The sequence below is a fragment of the Streptopelia decaocto genome (genome assembly GCF_964273445.1).
Source record: "Streptopelia decaocto genome assembly, chromosome: Z".
In the NCBI taxonomy this organism is placed as follows: domain Eukaryota; kingdom Metazoa; phylum Chordata; class Aves; order Columbiformes; family Columbidae; genus Streptopelia; species Streptopelia decaocto.
The window spans coordinates 59,547,451-59,569,659 of NC_138657.1; the positions used below are offsets into that span (position 1 = coordinate 59,547,451).

Sequence of the window (22,209 nt, forward strand, 5' to 3'; positions counted from 1 at the left end):
TCACAACTGGATCAGAAATGGGCCATCTTGAGCAAGTCCTTGCAAAAGTCTTGAAATAACCAGAATGACACAGAGCTAGAGAGTGGAGGGGAAAGGGATGTTAAAGCAGTTTGATCTGTGATATTTGTGCCTGAGTAAGAAGGGCAATCTCTATGCAGAAAAGAGTGATGCAGAAATTATTAGAGAATTCAAAGGGAGCATGAAAGAATTTGTGCTGGCATCATCACTGCACTGGAAGTGTCAGCTTTACCATTATCACCAGCTGTGGGACTATTGCAGATAACAATATTTTGACTTCTAAGCTGAAGAAATGTCATGTTGACACCAAAACACAGTCAATCTAGGTGGACTGCAGCCATTGCCATGATGTTTAAAGAGAAGGTAGCTTTTTTGAGCTCAAGACTGAAAACATGCCATGTTCAGATGCTTTGAAAGGTCCTTAAAATACATTTAGTAATTTGTAAGTTTTAGTGTATCAAAGTTGTCTTTTGAAGCAGGGGGATGAAAACAGCTGAAATGAGTTAGAGAGAGGCTGAGGCTACTATCCAATTACATGTTAGGAAATTACTATGAAATGTTGTATTTATGTAGTGTTAGTATGAAACAGCTAAACTAATTATTGTTTTTAAAGACATGAGCATATCCAGTGTAAATTAGATGTATCCTGAGCCAGGACAAAGTGCAAATCAGCTGAATGTTCATTCAGTTAATCAATAATACTGCCTGTGCTTTTTCATTCACTTCTTAATGCTAAATGGTAAACACTAACAGCCAGATCTGCAGCAGCCTAAATTGGCCTAATGGGTCATTAGAGTTTTACTGATAAATGCCAACTGGGAATCTGGTGTGGACTGCAGACTGGAAATTTAGGAAATGGAATACTGCTATTTTATAACTGTTTCATTCATTTCTTGTAGTACTATGTATTGTATAGTTGGCTTATTTGATTGCTGTATTCGATCAAACAGGAATACGGTTAGCAACAAATAATGAAAGAAGAACTGGATGAAAGTTGGATTGCTAGGCACAGCATGTTTGATGGGACTCCAGGCTGATCAATCAATAAATTGCCTGTTCAGTGATGGTAGAAAAGATGAATAAGAGGCAGTCATTGACAGTTTGAATCCTTTCTATTCTGTGTGTCTTTATTTGTTGCCATTCTGTTTGCAAAATGAAATTATTAGTCTCTTTATGTTCCTGGACCAGAGAGGTTGTGCCCCAGGTGATGTGACATTTTGCAGTCCTAGCTAAGAGTGGCACTTGTAATGTTTGCCTGTATTACAGAGTGGTGTGTTTTGTGTTGTGGGGTTTTTTTGGTTGGTTGGTTGGTTGGTTGGTTGGGATTTTTTTAATTTTTATTTTTTATTTTTTATTTCCTCTACCAGCCAAAATAGCATCCAAGTGAGGTGGTTTTCTGCCTGTTGGTTGAGATTGTGACATTGCTTTAGGCCCGCTGGTGTTTTGCTGTGTTTTCTTTTGCAGTCTTTCAGTCTTTCAGTACTTAAAAGGGGCCTATAGGAAAGATGGGGTCAGACTTCTTAGCAGGGCTTGTTGCGACAGGACAAGAGGTAATGGTTTTAAACTAAAGGAGGGGGCATTCAGATTAGACATGAGAAGGAAACTTTTTACAATGAGGGTGGTAAGATACTGGCCCAGGTTGCCCAGAGAGGTGGTGGATGCCCCGTCCCTGGAGACATTCAAGGCCAGGCTGGATGGGGCTCTGAGCAACCTAATCTGGTTGAAGATGTCCCTGCTCATTGCAGGGGTTTGGACTAGATGACCTTTGAAGGTCCCTTTCACCTCAAACGATTCTATGATTCTTTTTTTTTTTGTGTTATCTCTTGGTCTTCAAGGTAAAAAATGAAACAAGTCACATGCATGGATAGGAAGATTATTCAGAGTTATAATTGAAAGCATGAAAACCTTGGAAAAGTGTATTATTAAGCCTCATTTTTTAGGGTTTGTCCTTATTCAGAAGTCAGGTTGTGAACCTGTGGGGAAGAGGCAATGGCAGATTATCCCATACCTCTGTCTGGATGGCTCTTAAACATCTGCTGAGGTGTAACCCCTGGCAGAAAGGGGATGCTGCCTCATCAGAGCGTGGCTGGTCTGACAGTGCTTACTTTGACCACTCTGGGCTGCAGCTTGGATAGGTTTTATTTTTAAACCTCTCTGTTTGAAGAGAGGTGTCTTGTCTATCCATACTTCACAGTCAAGGAGTGAAAATACAGCTCATCTTTGTTTATGTTTGCATTTTTAGAAGTGACCAAATAAATGGTTTTATTAACTTGTTCTCTGCGTTTGCCTTTTCCAACTGGGTGTATTTTTTCCACTACTCACCTCTATAATGCCTTTTGTCTCATTGTCTTCTAGTCTTCTTCACTCAATATGCAGCCAGTCACATTTTACCTTCTGTGCATGCTCATAGAAAGGTTAGTGGCTACATGTGACTGGAGATCTTCCATGAGAATTTGAGCAGCAAAGCGTGTCACACAAAGGTGGTGAAAGACATGAGGGCAGCACTGGCTGCGAGGAGAACATGCTCTGACACCTGTCTCAGACTCTGCCTGCCAGCATGCTCAGAGTGTGTCATTGTGTGATGGTTCATGATGTCTTGCAGCCAGCATCTTATGAAAGCCACAATTGTCTTGAACTCTCACATGCAAAATCTTTGAGGTTATTTTCCTTGTTCTGCAGTTGGGTGTAAAAGTCAAATACTGATTATGTGAAGGAGGCAGTGAGACCTCTTAGGAAGGTTTTTTCCTCTGTAGTGCTTTTCCTGGGAGTCATGTGGTAAATCAGTGGCTACATATAGTAAAATAGAGCTGTACAATAATTGCAGACCTCTGGGCTTAAGAAGGACAGCGACACCATGGAGTGGCTACTTGGTGGAGGGGTTCTGTTTGCCTACTGAATGAGTCCATGTGCTTCCTCATGGTGATGCTGCTCCAGTTGCCCATTGTTTTGCACACTGTTGACTTACAGCAAAGCAAACTGACTGCAGGGGACCCTGTGGGCTAGAGAGATACTTTATTTGTATGTACATAACTGGTGACTTCCTTCAAGTGCTTAGGGCTGTTTTTCTGAATTTTTTGCAGGAAAAATAATTTGGCAAAGATGACATAGTGTTTTCCATTCACATGTCAGGGCCCGAGGGATAATATTTCATTACTTTCCTCTCGTGAACACGAAGTCAAACATTACAGTGTCTTTGCTTATAGTTGAGGAGACCTTGCATGAGAGAGACTTATTCTAGAGCATCTCGTCTCGGGAGACATGTCTTGCATTCAGTGCAGTGGCTAAGGGAGTTATTTCATTTGCAGCAGTCTGTCAAATGTGCCAGGCAATAAACAAAAGTAGAGCAAAGTCTAATGTAAAGATTTGAGGCAACCAAAGGATAAGGAAAGGTGCAGAGCAAGGGGAGTGGTGAAAATGTAACATTTTACATGCTTTCTTCTTCTTGCCCTTCCTTTGCAGTATTTTACATCCTTTTGTTATCTCTCAGCTTTGACGTGGTCGGTCAGCTAAGTTTATATGGACAGCGTATTAAAAGTGTTTTTTTAAGAGGGTACGTATGTGAAAGCCTTTGCAAACTGACTGAGAAAAGAATCAGAGAATCCCACTTGCTTTCCCAGCTTTCTCCCATAAGAGTCAGACGAACTGCTCAAATTTGCCACAGCTTTTCAAACTCAGTGACTGAGAAAATGAAAAGGAATCTAGCCTGGATTTCTTGCATGGTAATAGAAAATTCCATCAGTATCGGCCCTAGGACAGCCATCCTGGAGTGCTGATAAACTGACTGTCAGTGCACTTAGTACAGTGCTGGAGGAGTCCTTATTCTCTGTGTTGCAGGCATCCTTGCAGCAGAGTTTAGTGCTTGTACAATTGAAAGGTCTTGCCTTTTAAAGTTCTTGTGTAGATCCATGTCAGATGACAGTGGCTTTCTTACAGACATCTTAAAAGTAACAGAAAACCTGTTTTAAGGCATCATTCTTCCACTGGCTTTGCAATGTAATCTCATGTTATCCAGCCACACTTCCTGTTTTTTCCTTTTCTTTGCCTTAAAATTATAGGTAAAGATGCAGAAAATGCTGCACAAGTAACTTTTATCAGCTAGATCACTAGAACTCTTCAGTAGTGATGCTCAGATTTAATAGCAAATACTGCACATTTTTTTTTTTTTAAGATAGAGAAGGGAGAGCACAATGAAATAACAACTATACTGAGGTTAATACACATATCAGTGTAGCCAAGACTTAGAAAAGGGCTATACTGCATATATGGCAGAGAAAAAAATGTATATCAAAGAAGAAGGGAGAGGCAAGAGATGAATGAAATGCAAAATCAAGTATCCAAATTGTTCTGTGTTGCAACAAGTGGCAAGAGAGAGATCTGTGTAATCAGAAACAATTATTTCAAGGGAAATGTATTTTGTTACTAAGAGTATTAAAGGATGTTTGCCGTTACAATATATCAAATAAATAAAAGCACAAAAAGCAGAGGTTGTCTGGTTTGATCCTATTTTAGAGTGTGGACATAGAAATACTTGTGGCTGTACATAATAAGTAGTCCTTTATGTATGCATGGAGAGGAAGAGTTATGAACAGATCAACAGCCTGGTCTCTTTTTTTTTTAAAGATTCCTCAGTTGCATACTGCCCTTCAAGGCTGTCCTGTCAACAGTAGCATTAGGATTATGAACAAGAACTATGATGGGAAGGCACTTGCTGTGTGGAGATGCCATTTCGCATGCTCAGCAGAGATGCCTGGGGTCATCACAGCTTCTCATTACTCCCAAAGCTATTGGCTCACAATTCGAGTGCTGCTGATTGCCCCAGGAGATAGGACTCAGATGCTGATGCCATACTCAGGCAGACTGAGCTGATGGTGGAATAAAATATGCCCCAAACTATTCCTGGCACGTTAATTTTATGCTTAGAATCAGATATACCTATTGCTATTTTTTCTTTCCTGGCATGTTCACATTCTTGTATGCTAGTCCCTGAATTATGAAGAAAAATACCTAATATGGTACTTTTTAGACTAGCATTTAACTAAAATGTCAGATCTGATTGAGATCTCTGGTGCATCTGAACATACAGCCATGAGCTTGCAGAGCAAAAAGAAACAAACAGCATGTAGATTTGTTTGCAGTGTTCCCAAAAAAGCAAAAACGCGGACAAATTGTCATGTGTGGAGTGCTGGTGATAGTAGCTACAGCTATGCCTGCAAGTATTTTATTTCCAAGTGATTAGATAAATAATTCGTCTTCGGATTATATTTGACCATAAAATACAAGGTTGTATGTGGTGTTTTTTTAATGTGATATAGAGTATTCTATTCAATCTTCATATACGCAGTCAGATTAATAAATGAGAAGGCCATGCCAGTCTACTTGTCACAGCGCTTGACATGTATCATGCAAGCCATAGTGTTGTGTCCAGTCTGCTCTCGAAGTTGTAACTTTTGATGATCTTAAACTGTATGTTTTAGGTGCCTGGTCAATCCTTATGCAAAGATTCTTTTAGAAAATTGGTAGTTACTCTTGCTGTGCCAGAAATAAGAGCCAACTTACTGATTATTGTAAGTCCAAGTTGAAGTTCTTGTTCCAGGAATCCTGATGGGTTTTAGCCTGCTAGGTGAAGGGAGCCACCTTCTACTACAGGTTTTCTGCTATGTATCTGTTCAGAAGCCATTGTGAAATCACCTTTACAGTTTCGCTACACTAAACAAATAAAAATAATGTTTTTGTGGCTTATTGTAGGAGAGGTTTTAAAAATTTTAAGGCTATTGCACCTTTTAAGATTTGCACTGCACTGCACAAACCTCCAAAAGTTGACTTTTTTTTTTGCATTTGGTATATGCACAGGTGATATTACTGGCTTCCTCCTCCACCTTTTCTTCTGTGTACAGCTGAGAGGTTTACATCACATTTGTAAAAAATATTGGGCAAGGCACACCAGCTGATCTTCTCAGTCCTCAACATGATAATTTCGACTTCTATAAAGAAAAATGTTCCCCACGCTATTTGCCTGTAGATGTCTGCAGGAAATCTGACTTAAGCTCGGCAGAGCAGTGGGGTTTGGCTCTAGTGGCTGTGGAGATAGAGAGAGGTGGTAAGCAGTGCGCTTGCTCAGGGCTTGCCCCACTCCTGCTGTGGCCTTGGGCGAGGTCTCCACTGAGCTGATTAAACATGAGAATTAGTGTGATCAGCTCTGCGCTGTGGCTTGATCTTGCAGCCCCTTTTCAGGTTTCCAGTGGTGTTAATCCTACATTTGTCAGAGTAAAGGCTGTTGTGTTTAGAGCCAACATTTGATGAAACTAATAATTCACTTCATGGTGAACTTTTAGAGTAGTATAATCTGGGGCTCTTGGAAAGCCCCTGCCATTCATGTACTGCTTCACCATGCTGCCTTCTGTGTGATGGCTGCACGAAGCCTGCAATAAAATATTTCTGGAGGTGGTTTGACTGGGAAGAGGTAGGAGGCTATCTACAATTAGCAGTGTCTCAGAAGACATCATAGCACCTCCTCCTACACAAATAATAACAGGAAAGTAAAGAAATTATTACATGAGAGAGGAAACATGCTCTCAGGAGGGCAGCATGTGCTAATTTTCTCTTAAATAATAGTTTCTTTAGCAGAATTGGCTTCGTGTTGTCCGTAGTTGTGAATGTGCTCAAATTGGAGAGCTAGAAATACAATTACAGTTTGTTTTTTCTTATTTCTTTACTTTTCAACAGAGTATTGAGAATTTGAAATGTGGAATTAGCTGATGCAGTGTTCTAAGAGAAACAGGAGCTGGTCTTTGTGTTTGCAGGAGGGACCTGTAAGAGTCTGAATGTGGGGACTTTTATGTACACTAAATGTAGTATGCATTGAACAATAAGTAACCTAATCAGATTTTTAGCAAAACTTCCCTGTCATACTGTGATAATTGCCTGTCGTCTTGGGCCTTAAAGCCAAGTAAATCCTTCCCCACCTTCCAACAAGTCTGATTTTGGAGGTGGGTTCATATAGGAAAGAAGCCGGAGGCAATGACCTTGGCTCGGTCTAGTGGCCAGAAACACTTCCCCAGTGCGGGCACTGCCATAGTCCACAAGCTGTCCCTCAGAAAGCAACTTAAAATGGTAACAGCTTTGGCCTGAGTCAAGTGTGGTTTGCCATGGTCGTGGCGATTACTGGCAGTGTCAACAGTTGTAGGCTTCCCTTGAAGGCCATTGTAGCCATGTTCAAAAGCACAAACCAAAATGATACTCAAGAGTATTTCATAGATAAGGAGATACCAGAAAAGCAAGAGTAAGTAGTTACTTAAAGTCCTTTCTTGTGCATGAAAATTGTATTTGTTTATAGGGAGGACAAAAACATAGTCGTTCAGGTCTGGAAGGTGGTCACTAGATATGGGATACCACCTCTAGACTACCAGTTCTTCTTTCTTCCTAGCTAAGAAGCTGGTTCAGACGGCTCTTTTTGAGCAGTCTTCAATGATTTGTAGTAATGTGTGCAAATATTTTTCTTTCTTTCACTTCTCTTTGGATGCAGGACAAGTGGGGGTTGGACCAGATGACCTACAGAGGTCTCTTCCAAACTCAACTAATTTGTGGTTTTCTGAAGGATAAAGTGTCTGTTTTGGATTACATTGATCAAAGAGCAGTTGCTATATGCTGGGTTTTGAATGTTTTATACTTTGCCACATGTAGCTCTAGGCTGTGTCCATTGATCCAGTAGTTGGTGCATCTGTGGTTGTCCTGTCCTGTGATCCAGCTGAGATGTTTTGGCTGAGAAATGCAGAGTTCCACCTATAGCAGAAGCAGTTTTAGAAACCATGTCTGGCAGAAGTTGACAAAATATGACTTTGAAGTGGTTTTTAATACAAAGTAGTTCTGCTCACCCTTGCAAGCAAACCATGTTAAAACGTTTGCATACTAATTACTGTGCACCTATCTGGTTGCTCAGATTGTCACTTTGGCACACAACTTGGCCAGCAATAACAGTCCTGATAAGGCAGCACAGTGCAGGCTCCTGACGCCATGGCCCTAGGCACAGGACCAAGGTCTGAGTTATGTTTATGTGCAATTCCAATGACTGGTCCAGGACTCACCCGGTGATGAAGGGGAAAATGGACCTTCATCTCCTGCAGGCGATAAAGAAGTGGAGGTTAAGGGGGAGGCTACCAGTTCTGAGATGCAGATGCACTCAGATGCAGACCTCATATGCACTGAGGTCTTCAGTGCAGAAAGGGGTACAGGTAGAGAAAGAGAAGAGTTTATTTGAGGCAATAGGACTGGCACAGAGGATGTGGACAGACTGGGGAATGGATATCTGATAGGTAAATTGTGATTGTGCTCTGTTTGCAGCAGAATCTAAATTTTTGCAAATTTAATAGTCATGTAACAAATGTTACTTTAATAGCTTCATTCTCTGTCACTTTTGTCACCTTTTTTGCTTACATTCTAAAACATGACCAGAATACATTTTCTCTTTTGTCACTGCTTGCCTCTTCATGCTCTGCAGTAGTTGATGACTTCAATTTATCTGGTGTTAATGTAACTCCAAAGCAATTTGGAATTCTATTCTTCTGAAAGAAGCTAAGGCAAAATGAGGCTCTTTCCTGCAGACATTCGTGCACATAATTAAAATAATTCAAATAGTTAAGCATACTTAGAATTGGGCTCTGTATTTGTATTTTATCAGTAATCTTCCATTGAAAACCAAAGTTAATTCATCCCTGTAGTTACAGTTTAAAATAATTAAAATGCTTGCTTAGCAGGTTAAAGATGTTGAGTTTGGAAGATTTAGTGGTCTGGATATAAAGTTGTTTGTGCTGTAATGACCTGGAAAAAGATTTGATTTAAGAAGTGGGATGATTTGTGTTCATGTAACCTCACAGACTTTTCAATTTTGTTTAATGGGCTTATTTTAAAAATGTCTTCATTTTGGTTTGTTGTTTTTTCAATTGAAACTTTATGGCTTTATATACAAAAAGCGAAATAGCTCTTCTGCTTTCACTGCTTGAGAGGGGGTGATTCAGTTTGATTTATGTATGGGCTAGCTCACCACCTACAAAATGGAGGCTTATAAAATGGTTTTTTCTCACTTTCTGATCAGATGATTCACTTGAATAAAACACAGACATTCTTACCTATTTTAAAAGTATTCCTCTCATGTAAAGAAAAGTCCGTTTTTTTAATTTTTAATGAAGATATCAATTTCCACAGTGAGACTAAGTTACAAGGATGTGTGGTTATTTGGCTGGCCAGGACTCTGGAAAGAGCATCCGCTGCTCTGGTTTTCCATTGAGAAGGTTTTCTAAGCCTTCAGAAAGCCAAAAGGTAGGTGTCATGCTGCTGGTGCTACAGGCAACCTTGCCTGAAAAGCTGGGCTGATTCATGGGCAGGGAGAGAACTGCTCATAGGTGGGGAGATGTAGAAATCCCATGTGACTGTTGCAGGTTTATGTGGGGGAACAAGACTGTGGATGACCTTTCTCTCCATATACCTGCACCCTTGGCTAACCATAGAGGTTTGGCTGGTTGTGACCATGGAGTTTGGGTGGGTGAGACCTGGGAGCTGGCCAGCTCTGTCTCTGCAGGCTTCTTAATTCAGGCACAAAACATAAAAGTTTTGGGGAGTGCTTTCTCTCCCTGTATCTCTCTGGGATCAGATACATAGACACTGGGCCTCTGGGTACAAGAATGGGTCATGCATCTCCTCTTATTTTTACTCTGACTCATTCATTTTCTGAATTTTTTAATTACCTCAGGTAGTGTCTGCCTCTCTTCCTATGCATTTGGGTCGTGGAGAGCTGAGTGTATATAGGTGGCTGAGCTCTGTGATCTTTGGTTGGTGTCAGGGGTGCACAACCAGTGATGACACTAGAAAAACAGCTGATAAGGGAGGTGGTTACATGTGGGGAAGCTGAGTCACTGCATTATCTGTAATCTCTTTTTTTGCCTAGTTGTTTTTGTTTTGCTCTCCTGAGTAATCTTTTTATCAAATGAAACTTTTATCATCCAAAAGGTTTGAATGCTAAAGGTAACTGGACTTTGAAGTCTGAATTGCACTGCTCTTCGCCACACCTCTTGACTTCCTGGGATGTGCTGTGGCTTGGATGGATAGAACAGTGCTCAACCATCTTTAAAAGGTAGAAACACTATTGAGGTGGACCAGCTCTAGTGTTCATGACTAGGCTTTGCTAATCCTTGAAATTGCAGTGTGACATGCGAAGATTCATAGGTCTTTTTCCTTGTTCGATTGATTTTTTTTTTTTTTTTTAAGGCCAAATAAGTCAGTGAGAACGGATCAAATGGGACTACAAGAACATACGCACTGGTCTCTTGTGTACCAGAGGTCATGGAATTTGTCTTAGCTGTTGTCCACAGCATCTAAGAAATGTTTTCTGATTTGCTATCAGTCACTGTAGAGCCCTCATTGACAAGGGTGCTTTCAAGAAAGTTAGGCTGCACTGCATGTGACATTTCAGGGATAGTCACCAGGGGATGTCATCTCCTCAGGATAGGAAGACAACAGCAGCTAAAGCTCATAACGACACCCAAAGCAGCAGTAAAAGACTCCACTTGCAACAGCTGTTGGATAACTCCCAGTGCAGAGACAAGAGGATCTTGAAATCTGTGGGAAAAGGGGAAGAGAGTAAAATATGCCAAAACCTTAAAATTTGCTTCTCTGTGCTTTTTCTGTGACTTGTGGATTTCCAAGGTGTGATTACTGTCAGGCAGTGCTGTTCGGTTCAGTGCCTCTGTTTTAGGTGGTTTACCAAGCTGTTGTTATGAGGGACAGCCAGAGCCAACGGTGAGGCAAGGAGAGGGCACAGTGAAGTTCAGCTACGCTTGGTGGCTTTATGAATGACATATTAAAGCTTAGCCACCAAAAATAGTAGTTTTGCTATGCCTTGTTGTAAATCTCCATGGGATTGAAGAAACGATTCTGAACTGAAACGCACTCTCCCTGAGGGATTTTTTTCAACTGTGAGCCCAATTATTTTTTAAATGGGGGTTTCAGCCCTCCAGGGAAGCCATAAATATGTCCATAGCTGAGCTGCAGTGGGTTGTATATTCCCGGTTGTCCTGTTAAGGGAATTCAGTAAAGAAAACAGAAGACCCTTCTCCCTAGTAAAAGTACTAGCAGCTGTTATCTTGCAATCTAAGTGATACTGCACATTTTACTCTTGAAGATCTAAATTATTTTGGCCACATCTAATTTCATGAAATTTTTATGTCTTGGTGGTTGAAACTGGCCACTTTTGTTCTTTGGATCATGGCTGGTGCAGACATTTTAAATGTCTCTTAATAATTACTCCTAAGGCTGAGAAACAAGAAACAAATATTTTAATTTTTTTTTTAATCTTGTGGTGGGGGGGAATAAACAGACACAGGATAATTTGTGTTGGAAAGGAGCTCCAGAAGTCACCTGGTCCATCCCCTACTCAAGGCAGAGCTACCTCCAAGTTAGATGAGGTATTGAGCCAAGCATTGAGAGCCAGGCATAGAGTCTAGCCCTGCTGGGCTCCCAGTCTAGGGCTTTACTGGCCTTGTGGGGAAGTTGTTTTTTCCTGATGTCCAAGTGAACAAGTTGTCTTCCGCAGTGTGCTTTCTAGGCAATTTGTCCTCAGTTGTGCTACTGAATGGAGTTGTCTGTCCTGGGTCCATCTTTTCTTTGAACTTCTTAATGTTCCTGTCATCAAGCTGTTCTCCTGCACTGGAGTTTCTCTGAATACCAGCTTTCCCCTCAAGAGCATTAACCTCTTCCCTTCTTGGTTTCAGCTGTAAACTTTCTGAGGGTGCTCCCCATCATGTTGTCTGTGTTATCGATGAAGATGTTAAACAGAATTAGCTTGCAATCTACTGCAACTTAGACTTTGAACCTTCAGTCACAACCTTTTGACCTTGATGGTCCAGGCAGTTTTTTGCGTACCTGATAATGCACTTTTGTAGTTGGTATCTTCCCGGTTAGACTGCAAGCATATGAAAGGAGACTGTGTCAAAAGCCTTGCTGAAGTAAAAGTTTGTTTTCCTCAAATCCAGTCATTCTCTTCTAGAAGGCAATCAGGTTGGTCAGTCATAATTTGCTCTTGCTAAGTCCATGGTAGCTGTTCCCAGTCACCTTTTTACCATTCATAAGCTGGAAATGGTTTCCATGAGGACTTGCTCTGTGATCTTCCCTGGGACTGAAATTAATCCAGGCTGTCATTCCCTAGATTGCCCTGCTTTCCCATTTCAAAGATGATTGTAACTTTTGCCTCCTCCAGTCAACATGAGCTGCCAAAGGTGAGAGATGACAGCCTTACAGTGATCTTAGCCTGCACTTTCTGCATGTTCAGATGAATCCTGTCTTGTCCCAACTACTTATGTGTGTCTAATATATATAAGTAATCATTAACTCAGTGACGTTTTACTAATGAGAAGCAGTTTGAAAAAGATATAGTACTAGGCAGAGAGACATGGCGTGCTTGAGAGCCGACCTTGCCAGTGAGACTAAGGCAAGGAAGACACCAAGTACTTCAGTGGTTTCCCTGTCCCATATTATGAGGTCTCCTGCCCTGTTCAGTAGTGACCCACCATTCTCCTTGCTCCTTTTTGCTGCTGCTGAATCTGCAGGAGCTCTCTGTTGTGTTTCCCGTCCCCTGCTTGAACTCCAGTTAAGCTGTGCCCTTCCTAACTCCCTCTTTACATTCTTTCTCTGTTCCTCCCAGGAAGTCTGTCCATGCTTACACCTTCTGTACAGGGCTGTTAAAGTTTGAGTTCATTCAGGAGTTATTAATTCAGCCGAACTTGCCTCCTGCCTTACCTTTTTGTTTTCTTACACACTGTTCATGTGCTTTAGAGACATTGTTTTTCAAGTTCAACCATTTCTTCTGAGTCCCTTGGCACGTAATTCTCCCATGGGCTACCCCTTACCAATTTCCTGAACAAGCTAAGACTGCTTCTCTGAAATGCAGGATCTTTATTCTGCTATTTACCTTACTTGCTTTCCTCAGTATTTTAAATTCTTGTATCATCTCATATTCACTCTGGTGAAGGCTGTCATCAGCCTTCATGTCCCTAGCTGTATTTTTCTTAATTCATACGATGTTCAGCAGTGTGCCTTAAAGGAGTGCCTGCAGAAAAAAAAGTCTTTGATGCTCTCCAGATTGCCTGTGTCCTGCTGTTCTGCTCTTCCAGCAAATGCCTCCCTGTGAAAACAAGCCCTGTAATTATGAGGCTTCAGTTTTTTAAATAAGACTTTGTCCACTTTATTTTATTGACTGGGAAGTCCGTAGCATATGCACACCATGTTTACCCTTTGTTTGCCATCCCTGTGATCCTCATCCATGAACCTTCACCCTTGACTTCTTGGATCAACAATATGTTATGTTGTTGAATCAGTGAGAAAACAGTGTGCGATATTTTAAGGAAGTGCTAGACACTTGGTAAACTGGTGAGAAAGTATGTTTGCACAAAAGAGGAATATCAGCTTATTCCTCCTCCCTGCATGACTTTGGACAAGCTCTATGAGCTTGCAGTGAAGTCTTGTGGAGACTGTCCCGTACATTAGGTCAATGTGTTCCTTGCCCAACTATAATAAAGATAGCTGATGTACAAGCACTGCTGGCCTCCAAAGATTGGAGGCATCAATGTGTATAGTATTTCTGAATATACTCTGCATCCTGTCTTCATAGGACCTGAGGTCTGGTAATACAGAAAACCTGCAAGTCCACTTCCCAGTGACAAAGTAGGATTGGAATGTCCCCATGCAGCAAAGCAATGTTGGAAGGAAACCTGGTTGCTAAAAACAAGTGTATGTTTGTACAGAATTCTCTCATTACGAGGAACATAGTGATTTTCCAGCATGACAGTGGAAAAGAACATACAAAAATACTCTAATTTGGTCTGCCCAGTGTAAGGATTTTGAATTTCCCCAATTATATCAGTAAACTGGTTAAGACAACAGGGCAGGATGAAGGCAAAAGGAAATGTGAATGTGTGCATGATGAAAATAAATATTTAAATGATCTGTTCAAATTACATATGCATATAGCAAGACAAAACATTTGCTGTATTTTTCTATCAGAAGGAATCTTTACATACTCTTGAATAGATGACATCTGCTTCATTCGGTGCCAGCCAAGTCAAGACATTTTCTTTTTGTGCTATTTAATAGGATTTCCTTGTTTGCATTACGAAACATGAAGGTTCTTAATGCACTGTGTGGTCTTTTCTGTACCTTCCACATAGGGATCCTTATTTTTAGGATCAAATGTGTGCATGAAGACATTAATTAAGAAAAAATATTTTTCTAAACTGTCCTCCTTTTAAGCCCAGTTGTGTCTAACTGTGGTGTCTCCCCACCACTACACTCTTATTTCTCTGTGTTTTTCGTTACCAGTAGATAAAAGCTACCTGCTGACAAGTTGTTCACCTTAGTTTTCTGCTGTAAGAACTGTCCTGCTTCTCTTAACTTAAGCAGTCCAATGGCTGTAGAATAGACAATAAAGGACAAATAGTTTAATTAATCATAATACCATTTTGAGCCTACTGCTGCAATCAGTTGATGATGTTTATGTAAGTACCTATTCTGACATAAAATCCTACTGAAATAAAAGGGACTTCAGTGACCAAAGCGAGAGTTTGCAAGACCCATCCCTTCCTAATATCAATAACTATGCCTTATTTTAAACAAGACTGGATTTGCTTTGATTTCTAGATTAGTGTGGGTTACATTGAGCAGAACATTTAATGTATCGCATTGATTTTCCCTGTAATACTGTTGAAACACAAGTGGCATTTGTTTTACCATTAAAATTCTGCATGCAGATCTGGTCCCCTGGGATATCAGTGTGTAACCAGATACTCAATGATCTAATCAGGTTCTGCAAGGAATATGCTATTGCTTTAACACTTAGCAGTGGAAATCTTCATCGAAATGGAAAATTTATCTAATATTTAAAGTCAAATGCAGTTCAAAGAGACAGCCATGAAAAGCAGTAGTGTGCAAAATTTTAAGACATTTCTCAGATTAAACAAAGCCATATCCAAGCCAGAGTCTAACATGATTTGTCATGACTCCATTTATTGTTAAAGAAGAAAATGTTATAGCTGTCACTTCAGTTTATAGGGTTTGTTCCAGTTCAGTTAAAATAGCATTGCCATCAGAAATGACTGACTAGAAGGATTTCATTAGTGTGATACTTATTTGCCACCGCATGTGTGCTTTGGAAAGTAATTTTGAAAAACACCTACAAAAGCATAAAGCAGCAAGCAAGACCTGTGCTCTGAACTCATTTTGATGCTAGGATTTGGATCTCGAAGGGCCTAGTGCTACAGTCCATTTCAGAAATACAAGTCTAGCTGACCTTGAAGTAGTTCTGCAAGTGGTGTGATGTAGGCTGAGGAGCAGACCTGCTTACCCAGTTGAGTCTAACCAGCAGCATCCCCTTTGGCTGGGACAGCAGGAGTGTGGCTCTGTCTGCAGCCAGGCAGTGTTTCTGTTTCAACTGCCAGATTTCACTACCAGGTATTCAGAAGGCTGGTGGTAGGCAGGGGTGATGTGCATCTCCTACAGTCAGCTCATCTCTCCATAAAGCAAGAGGAAGTCCCTTACAGAGGAATGATCATGTGTTCGCAGGTGTTCTTAGCTTCATCATCTGCTTTCATGTACATGCTGAGCAAAATATGTTTGGTTTTGATTTGGTTTTAGTGTGTTTTTTGTTGTTGTTGTTTGGGTTTTTGTTTGTTTGTGTGGGCTTTTTTTGTTTGTTTTGTTTTGTTTTTTTAGTGGACATACCTTAAGACAGAGGGAGTTTTATGTAGCAAATTGTCTTACATACTTGTATTCAACTGTGTTATGTTATGGAAAATGATAACTTCTGTGCATAGACATACTAAGAAGTATGTCTTGTTCTTGTCAAGAGCATGCAGTGAAGTTTCTGTATTTTATCAGTAGAATGCAGTGTTATCCTTGGCTCTGTTGTACTTACATAGCAAAGGAAAGCAAAAAAATTAAGATGTCAATTTAAAAAGGAAAACGACATTCAATAACCTTGTTCATGACCAGATCAGACTGGAAATAAGATAAACATTGCAAAGTTTTGTGTCCTTTGTACATATTTTAGCTGTCTGTAAAGGTGTGTGGGAGATGTTGTTGGATTGTTTTGGTTAATTCTTTGGTTCTGCAAACTAGACAGTGCATGATTCAGTGTGCAGGGCCAGACCCTCCTCATTGGCTTTAGGGATTTATTATGTGACTAGCTTTGCTGAGTTACACCAGGATTGCTTTGATGTTTGAAGCCTGCTGACTTCAGTGAGCTTAATGGCATAAGTAAGAGCTAGAAGAGAGTGAGGAAGTGCACAGACAAGCAGTGTAACAGACACTAGCTTTCCTTCAAGTCTCTGTGAGGTACTGATGGGGTAAATGCTGCCAGACAAATGTAGTATATTGAGAAAAGTCTGCTTGTGTGTGTTGGTGTACGTCTGAAAATCACGTTTGTTAAGAAAGAATCACTAATGTCTTTTACTATGCGAATACAATATTGATTGTTTTCCTCTGTTGTGTTTTTAGGGTCTCATGACTCATTTAGCTTCTACATCGATGAAGCCTCTCCAGTTGGGCCTGAACAGCCAGAGACGGTCCAGAATTTTGTGTCTGTTTTTGGGACAGTGGCTAAGAAGCTGATGAGGAAGTGGTTGGCTACACAGACCATGAACTTCACCAGCCAGCTGGGGGCAGGGATACGGTATTTTGACCTTAGAATTTCCACCAAGCCCAGAGACCCAGACAATGAACTCTACTTTGCTCATGGTTTATTCAGTGCCAAAGTCAAGGAAGGTCTGGAAGAGATCAATGCGTTTCTCACTGACCACCCAAAAGAAGTGGTCTTCTTGGACTTCAATCACTTCTATGGAATGCAGAAATACCATCATGAAAAGCTTGTTCAAATGCTCAAAGACACGTATGGAAACAAAATGTGTCCTGCTATATTTGCCCATGAAGTCAGCCTCCAGTACCTGTGGGAAAAGGAACACCAGGTGCTGGTGTTCTACCACAGTCCAGTGGCTCTTGAGGTACCATTTCTTTGGCCAGGCCAGATGATGCCAGCTCCCTGGGCAAACACAACAGATCCAGAAAAACTCATTCAGTTCCTCCAGGCATCAATCACTGAAAGAAGAAAGAAGGGCTCCTTTTTTATATCTCAAGTAGTGCTGACGCCAAAGGCTAGTACGGTGGTGAAAGGGGTTGCTAGTGGTCTCAGAGAAACAATCACAGAAAGGTACGTTTCTGGCAGGTAATGTGCGGACTGTGCTGAATGTGTGAGTTGGAAATGCTTTTTCTTCAAATTCCTTTTAAAGAAACTCCAGCAGATGTTTCTTCCATGCTACTGTGGGTTAGTCAGAGCTCGAGCAGAATCCTAAAATGTTTAAAGAGAGACACACGGAAGGAGAATCTGGCACTAAAGCCTAATGAGATTTTATGGTATTAGCTTAGCCTTTTTTAAAATTTTTCTGAATGCAGGTTTTTTGATTTGTTTTGTTTTTCAAATATCTTTCTTACTATGAGCACTGAACGTCTTTTTACAGATTTCCTTACTGGATGTGGAGAAATCTGTCTGATTGAGGGCTGCCTAAATGTAAATTTATATAGCATATCTATATATTTCTATATATAAAAATATCTATTTCTGTATATTTCTAAATGTAAATTAATATAGTCCTAAAATTACATTCGGCCCTTTGAAGGCAACTGCGAGGCTGATGTGGACACAGTGATAATGAGTGCGACACCCCTGATCTAGATCATTGAAGTTTTTATTTATGCATCAGGCTTCAGGTATTGGGTAAATAATCTTTTCATTTGGATAATCAGCAAAGCCCAACACTACAGAATTTGCATCCTTAAATATCTTTGCACACCTTAAAGATACGTGACTTTTCTCTTTGCATACAATCACACATTATATAAAAGATATCAGGACACCATTAGAGTGAATTTACCTCCTAACACGCCTTCAGGAAAGAGTCTGCAGGCCGTTGTTGAGGTTCTGTAAATGGAATGCTGTGTTGACAGGCTATTAGTTGTTATGTTACAAAAAAAGCCATCTGTGCAAGACTTGCATTATTTTTACCATTCTGACTTTGATAGATCACAGCCAATTTTCAGCTTAAAGGCATATATGTGTGACTATGCCCTTGACAAGTTGGTAGGAAACCTGAAATTTGATGCCAAGACACAGGAGCTATTTTTTTTCCTTTTAAAAGAACAGAAGAGTTGCAGAGTGCAAACTGTTTATAATAGGGATCAATGGCCTGCTAATGTTCTGCTCTCTGCATGGATGTGTCTGTGCCAGGAAGGTCTACTGGGAACAATGTCCCCTTCTATGAGACAAATGACACGGTGCCTTGTGTCATTATACCCTGCAAAGAAAATGTGCTTCGTTTTTGAGAAAGTTTGAGCCATTTTTATGGCAACTTTCCCAAGCAAATGTTAGTTTGAAAAAAACGAGGAAAAACTTCACCCAGAATGGTGAAACACTGGCTCAGAAGGTTTTATAAGCAGCGGAATATGATTCAGAAGTTCTTGTGTGACTGCACTTGCAGCTGTTTGTATATCCTTCATGTATTTTTTTAATAGGCTCCACTGGACTAGGGATCTCCCCTTCTGGTGAGTCTGAGGAGCACTTCTCTGAACTGAAATACTGTTTTGTTGATGGATTTTACTGTTAAAACACTCACCTTGTTTTTTCAGGGATTTGTTTTCCCTGGTAAACATCTCTCTGAGTGTTCTTTAGAATACAAAGTAACACAATCAAGAAACTACCAAGGTTTTTCTTAAAACTTGCTGCATCAGTAAAATAGCCATTAGAAGTCATTTTCTTCTTCTCTGATTCATAATCTACTTCGTTGAAGCTGTTTGGAAAAAATAAAACTTCAAATGGATTCTGGATATGTTTGGCTGAGCTCTGAACAACTTGAGCCTTTGAACTCTTAGTATGCCTTTCTCTACAGCAAATTTTAAGATTATAACTAACTTGAAATATGAGTAAATAATTGGGCTGTAATAACTGGAAATGTTGTTTTTCCAAATTACAACTGAGTTTTTTCAGGAGCCACAAGTATGTAATCATATCTGCTGCACAAATACTTCCTTTTTTTTTTTTTCTGTTTCAAATACTGCAAAAGAAATGGACCTATAAATCATCTCCTAAGCTAGTACTTAGTCTTCCAAGTGTGGCATCTAATTTTGAATTTTTTATTCTTACTTTTATTACAAAAATATACTGCAGGAAGACACCGGTTAGGAATACGTGTTAATCTACATAGAAACTGAACTTGCATATTAATTGCCCAAAATGTAAACATCAAGAATACTCAGAATTGCTCCTCATGTCATGATGATCCTGTTAAAAAATAAATAGATGAGCAATTAAAGGTTGCAGCACAGTTAGCAGAATTTAGAGAATTCTCTTCAATCTCGCTGCATTAATGTTTCAGTAAGTTAAAAGTATGTAATACACACTAAAGGAGCTGCAGCATATATTGCAGCTCTACTGTTTGCTACTTTGAGCCATCTCTTAATTATTTCTAGAAAGATTATTCTGTCCTCTTCAGAACAAATACAAAGATCAAATCCTAATATTGTGTCCAGGTAGATAACATATATGCTTTTGTTGCCAGTTGCTGCATAGATTTATACATTTTATACTATTTTCTGCTTATTAATAAATGCTGGCAAAGAGCTTGCATTAAAAATGCAGTATCTTGCTTTTAGCAGCAGTTTTGTAACCATTCTTGGGTGTGATTTTTCCCTCACATTGAATTTGTAAAGATCTGAATGCAAATGTGGAATGATGTTAAATTTTTTAAATTCTGGTGTGTGGCACTTTTTTTCCCCTAAGTTAAATATTACACTTAAGATATGTTCCTTTGGCATTTTCAAATAAAATCTGTAGCCTTGTCTTCCCCACCCCCCACTCTGCACAGTGGCCGTTTTCATTTACATATTGACTCAGTTCTGAAAATAGAACGAAGTTTAGATCCTTTCAGATCAAATAAAACATAGCAGGTTTTGATCTCTGGAATTGTTTGTTAGCCATGAGTTTATTTAAGATTTGAAGAACAGTGGCCACCTTAGACAGAAAACCTTGCTGCACTCAGCTGCAGCATCTGTCAGAGCAGGAAACCTGCAAGCAGACACTGTGCAGCAGTGCACGCTCCTTTCTGCTGTTTTGTAGCTCATACTGTGAGACAGCACAGTGAAATAATCCTCCGTAGCCAAGGTGGTTGGTTTAATAACTTTTAATTGTGGCTGCTTCTGGTGGTGGACGACCACATATTCAAACTGCAATAGAGCAGTCTCCTAAAGAAGGATAAGAGATGTTATTCCTCAACCTGTTCCCCATAGCACAGATATGCAGAATGGGAGGGCCTTGTCAACCTTGATTAAAAAAAAAAAATTAAAAAATCAAAAAATCATGCTCCTAAGACTGAATTCAACAGAAGATACACCAGAACTGTTTTTCAGTCATAATGCTTGCTCACAGGCTTTGCTGCCATCATCACAGGTAATGCTCTGTGGGACAATAATTTGAAAGAAGGAGAAATCATAAGTCATCAAGCTTTCTATCCTGCACAAATACAAAAAGAAAAAGCAATTTCTCATAAGCTCTTCCTAGAACCACAGCTCACAGTTACAAAACTTTATAACACAGCTTTCATCTTCATTACTTGAATGAGAAGAATCATTTGCATGCACGCACATTATGTTTCTTGGATTTGATGAAATTCTTTGAGGACTAACAATATGTTTTCAGGCTTAACGTTCTGTCATGCACAGTTTAGATGCCAAGAAATACTCTTTGATTAGCAAACAGTACATATCAAATGAATTACGTTCCCCCTGCTTATTGAATTAACTTCACAGTGAGGCAGCTGCCTTTAGTATATCTGAAAGGCAGTCATGGAACAACCTTTTGATAAGCGTAGTGCTGTTCTTCATAATAATCTGGTTTGTTTTCTCATTTGTGGTGAAATTACTAATTTTATTTCTAACACTGGAGGCAAGCATGATATTCTCTTTGTTGTCTCTGAGGCTGCATTATAATGGAGGAGAATAGAACTCCTCAGAGTATGCAAAATTCCTGTGTTACTTTTTGAGAAACAGAAAATTGTGAAATTCTTGAGAAACAGAAAATAAACACATACCCAACCAATTGTCACTTGATTTCCAAATTAAACTCTAAGGATAATGTTCCCTGTAGCTCACATGTAACTAAATCCTTGCCTGCCATGGTAAATCTTACCCCTTAGCAACCAAAGCGAATTTAAAAAAAAAAAGAAAAAAAAAAATCCTGCACATGAGAATGAACCTTTGAAGTGGAGGCAAAGCAACCAGACTATTAACAAAAGGGGTGGTAAATAGGCTATAGAAGCTGTCTGGAAAAAAGCTTTCTTTGGGTCCAGTCATAAACTAAATCGGGTCAGATTTAACTAGGGAATAGGTGGGTATTATACGAAAAATATTCCCTGAAGTTGCAAGAAGTAGGATTTTTGAGTCAGTTACTGAGAGTACAGTCCTTCTCCACAGAGTTTCTGTGTTGCTGGAAGAGTGGGATTTTGTGATGTTTTTGTTCCCTGTTTGGTACTGACCTATGCCATTCTTAAGCTATTTTATGTGAAAAAGAAAAACAACAGAAATGGCAACTGTGACAACTATGTTTTGCTAATTGCCTGGACATCCTTTCTACTTGTAACCTTGACGTCTGCCTCCATTACGGCTTGCAGGAGAGCAGCAGGCTCTGACAAGCTGGTTTGGGTTTAGGTCCAGCACAGGGGATGTGTGAGCTCTTTAACTGCCCAGAGGCAAGTGTGGTCCCGCACTGATGTGTATGATACAAGCACACTTGTCCCTCACTGCATTTGACTTTGGAGGTAGCTGTTTTGTGTGTTGTGTTTTTATTGTTGTGGTGGTTTTGGTTTTTGTTTGTTTTGTTTTGTTTGTTTGTTTTTGGGGGTGGGGGTCTGGCCTGAGAAGGCTCAAGCTATCATTCTGTTTTTCTGCAGAATTTGAAAGTACCATGAACAATCCAGCGAAATCTGTAGTATATCTATTCTTCCTCAAACTATCCTCAATTTCTTTTCTAGTCTTTTGAGAGGCAATCTCCATATTTCCACACAGAGCAGCACAGGGAGACCTTGGTTTCATTTGAAGCATCTATCTGCCACA

The 22,209-nt window shown here is 40.0% G+C and overlaps 1 protein-coding gene across 1 annotated transcript in view; it reads left to right on the plus strand.

Annotated features, from left to right (window-relative positions):
• The window catches only part of PLCXD3 (phosphatidylinositol specific phospholipase C X domain containing 3), a gene marked incomplete at its 3' end in the record, with an annotated part of 82,613 nt that overhangs the window by 41,444 nt on the left and 18,960 nt on the right, over positions 1–22,209 (plus strand). The window contains exon 2 of the mRNA XM_082074877.1: positions 16,552–17,260. Coding sequence (XP_081931003.1) covers positions 16,552–17,260 — 709 coding nt within the window. The remainder of the gene's footprint in view (positions 1–16,551; positions 17,261–22,209) is intronic.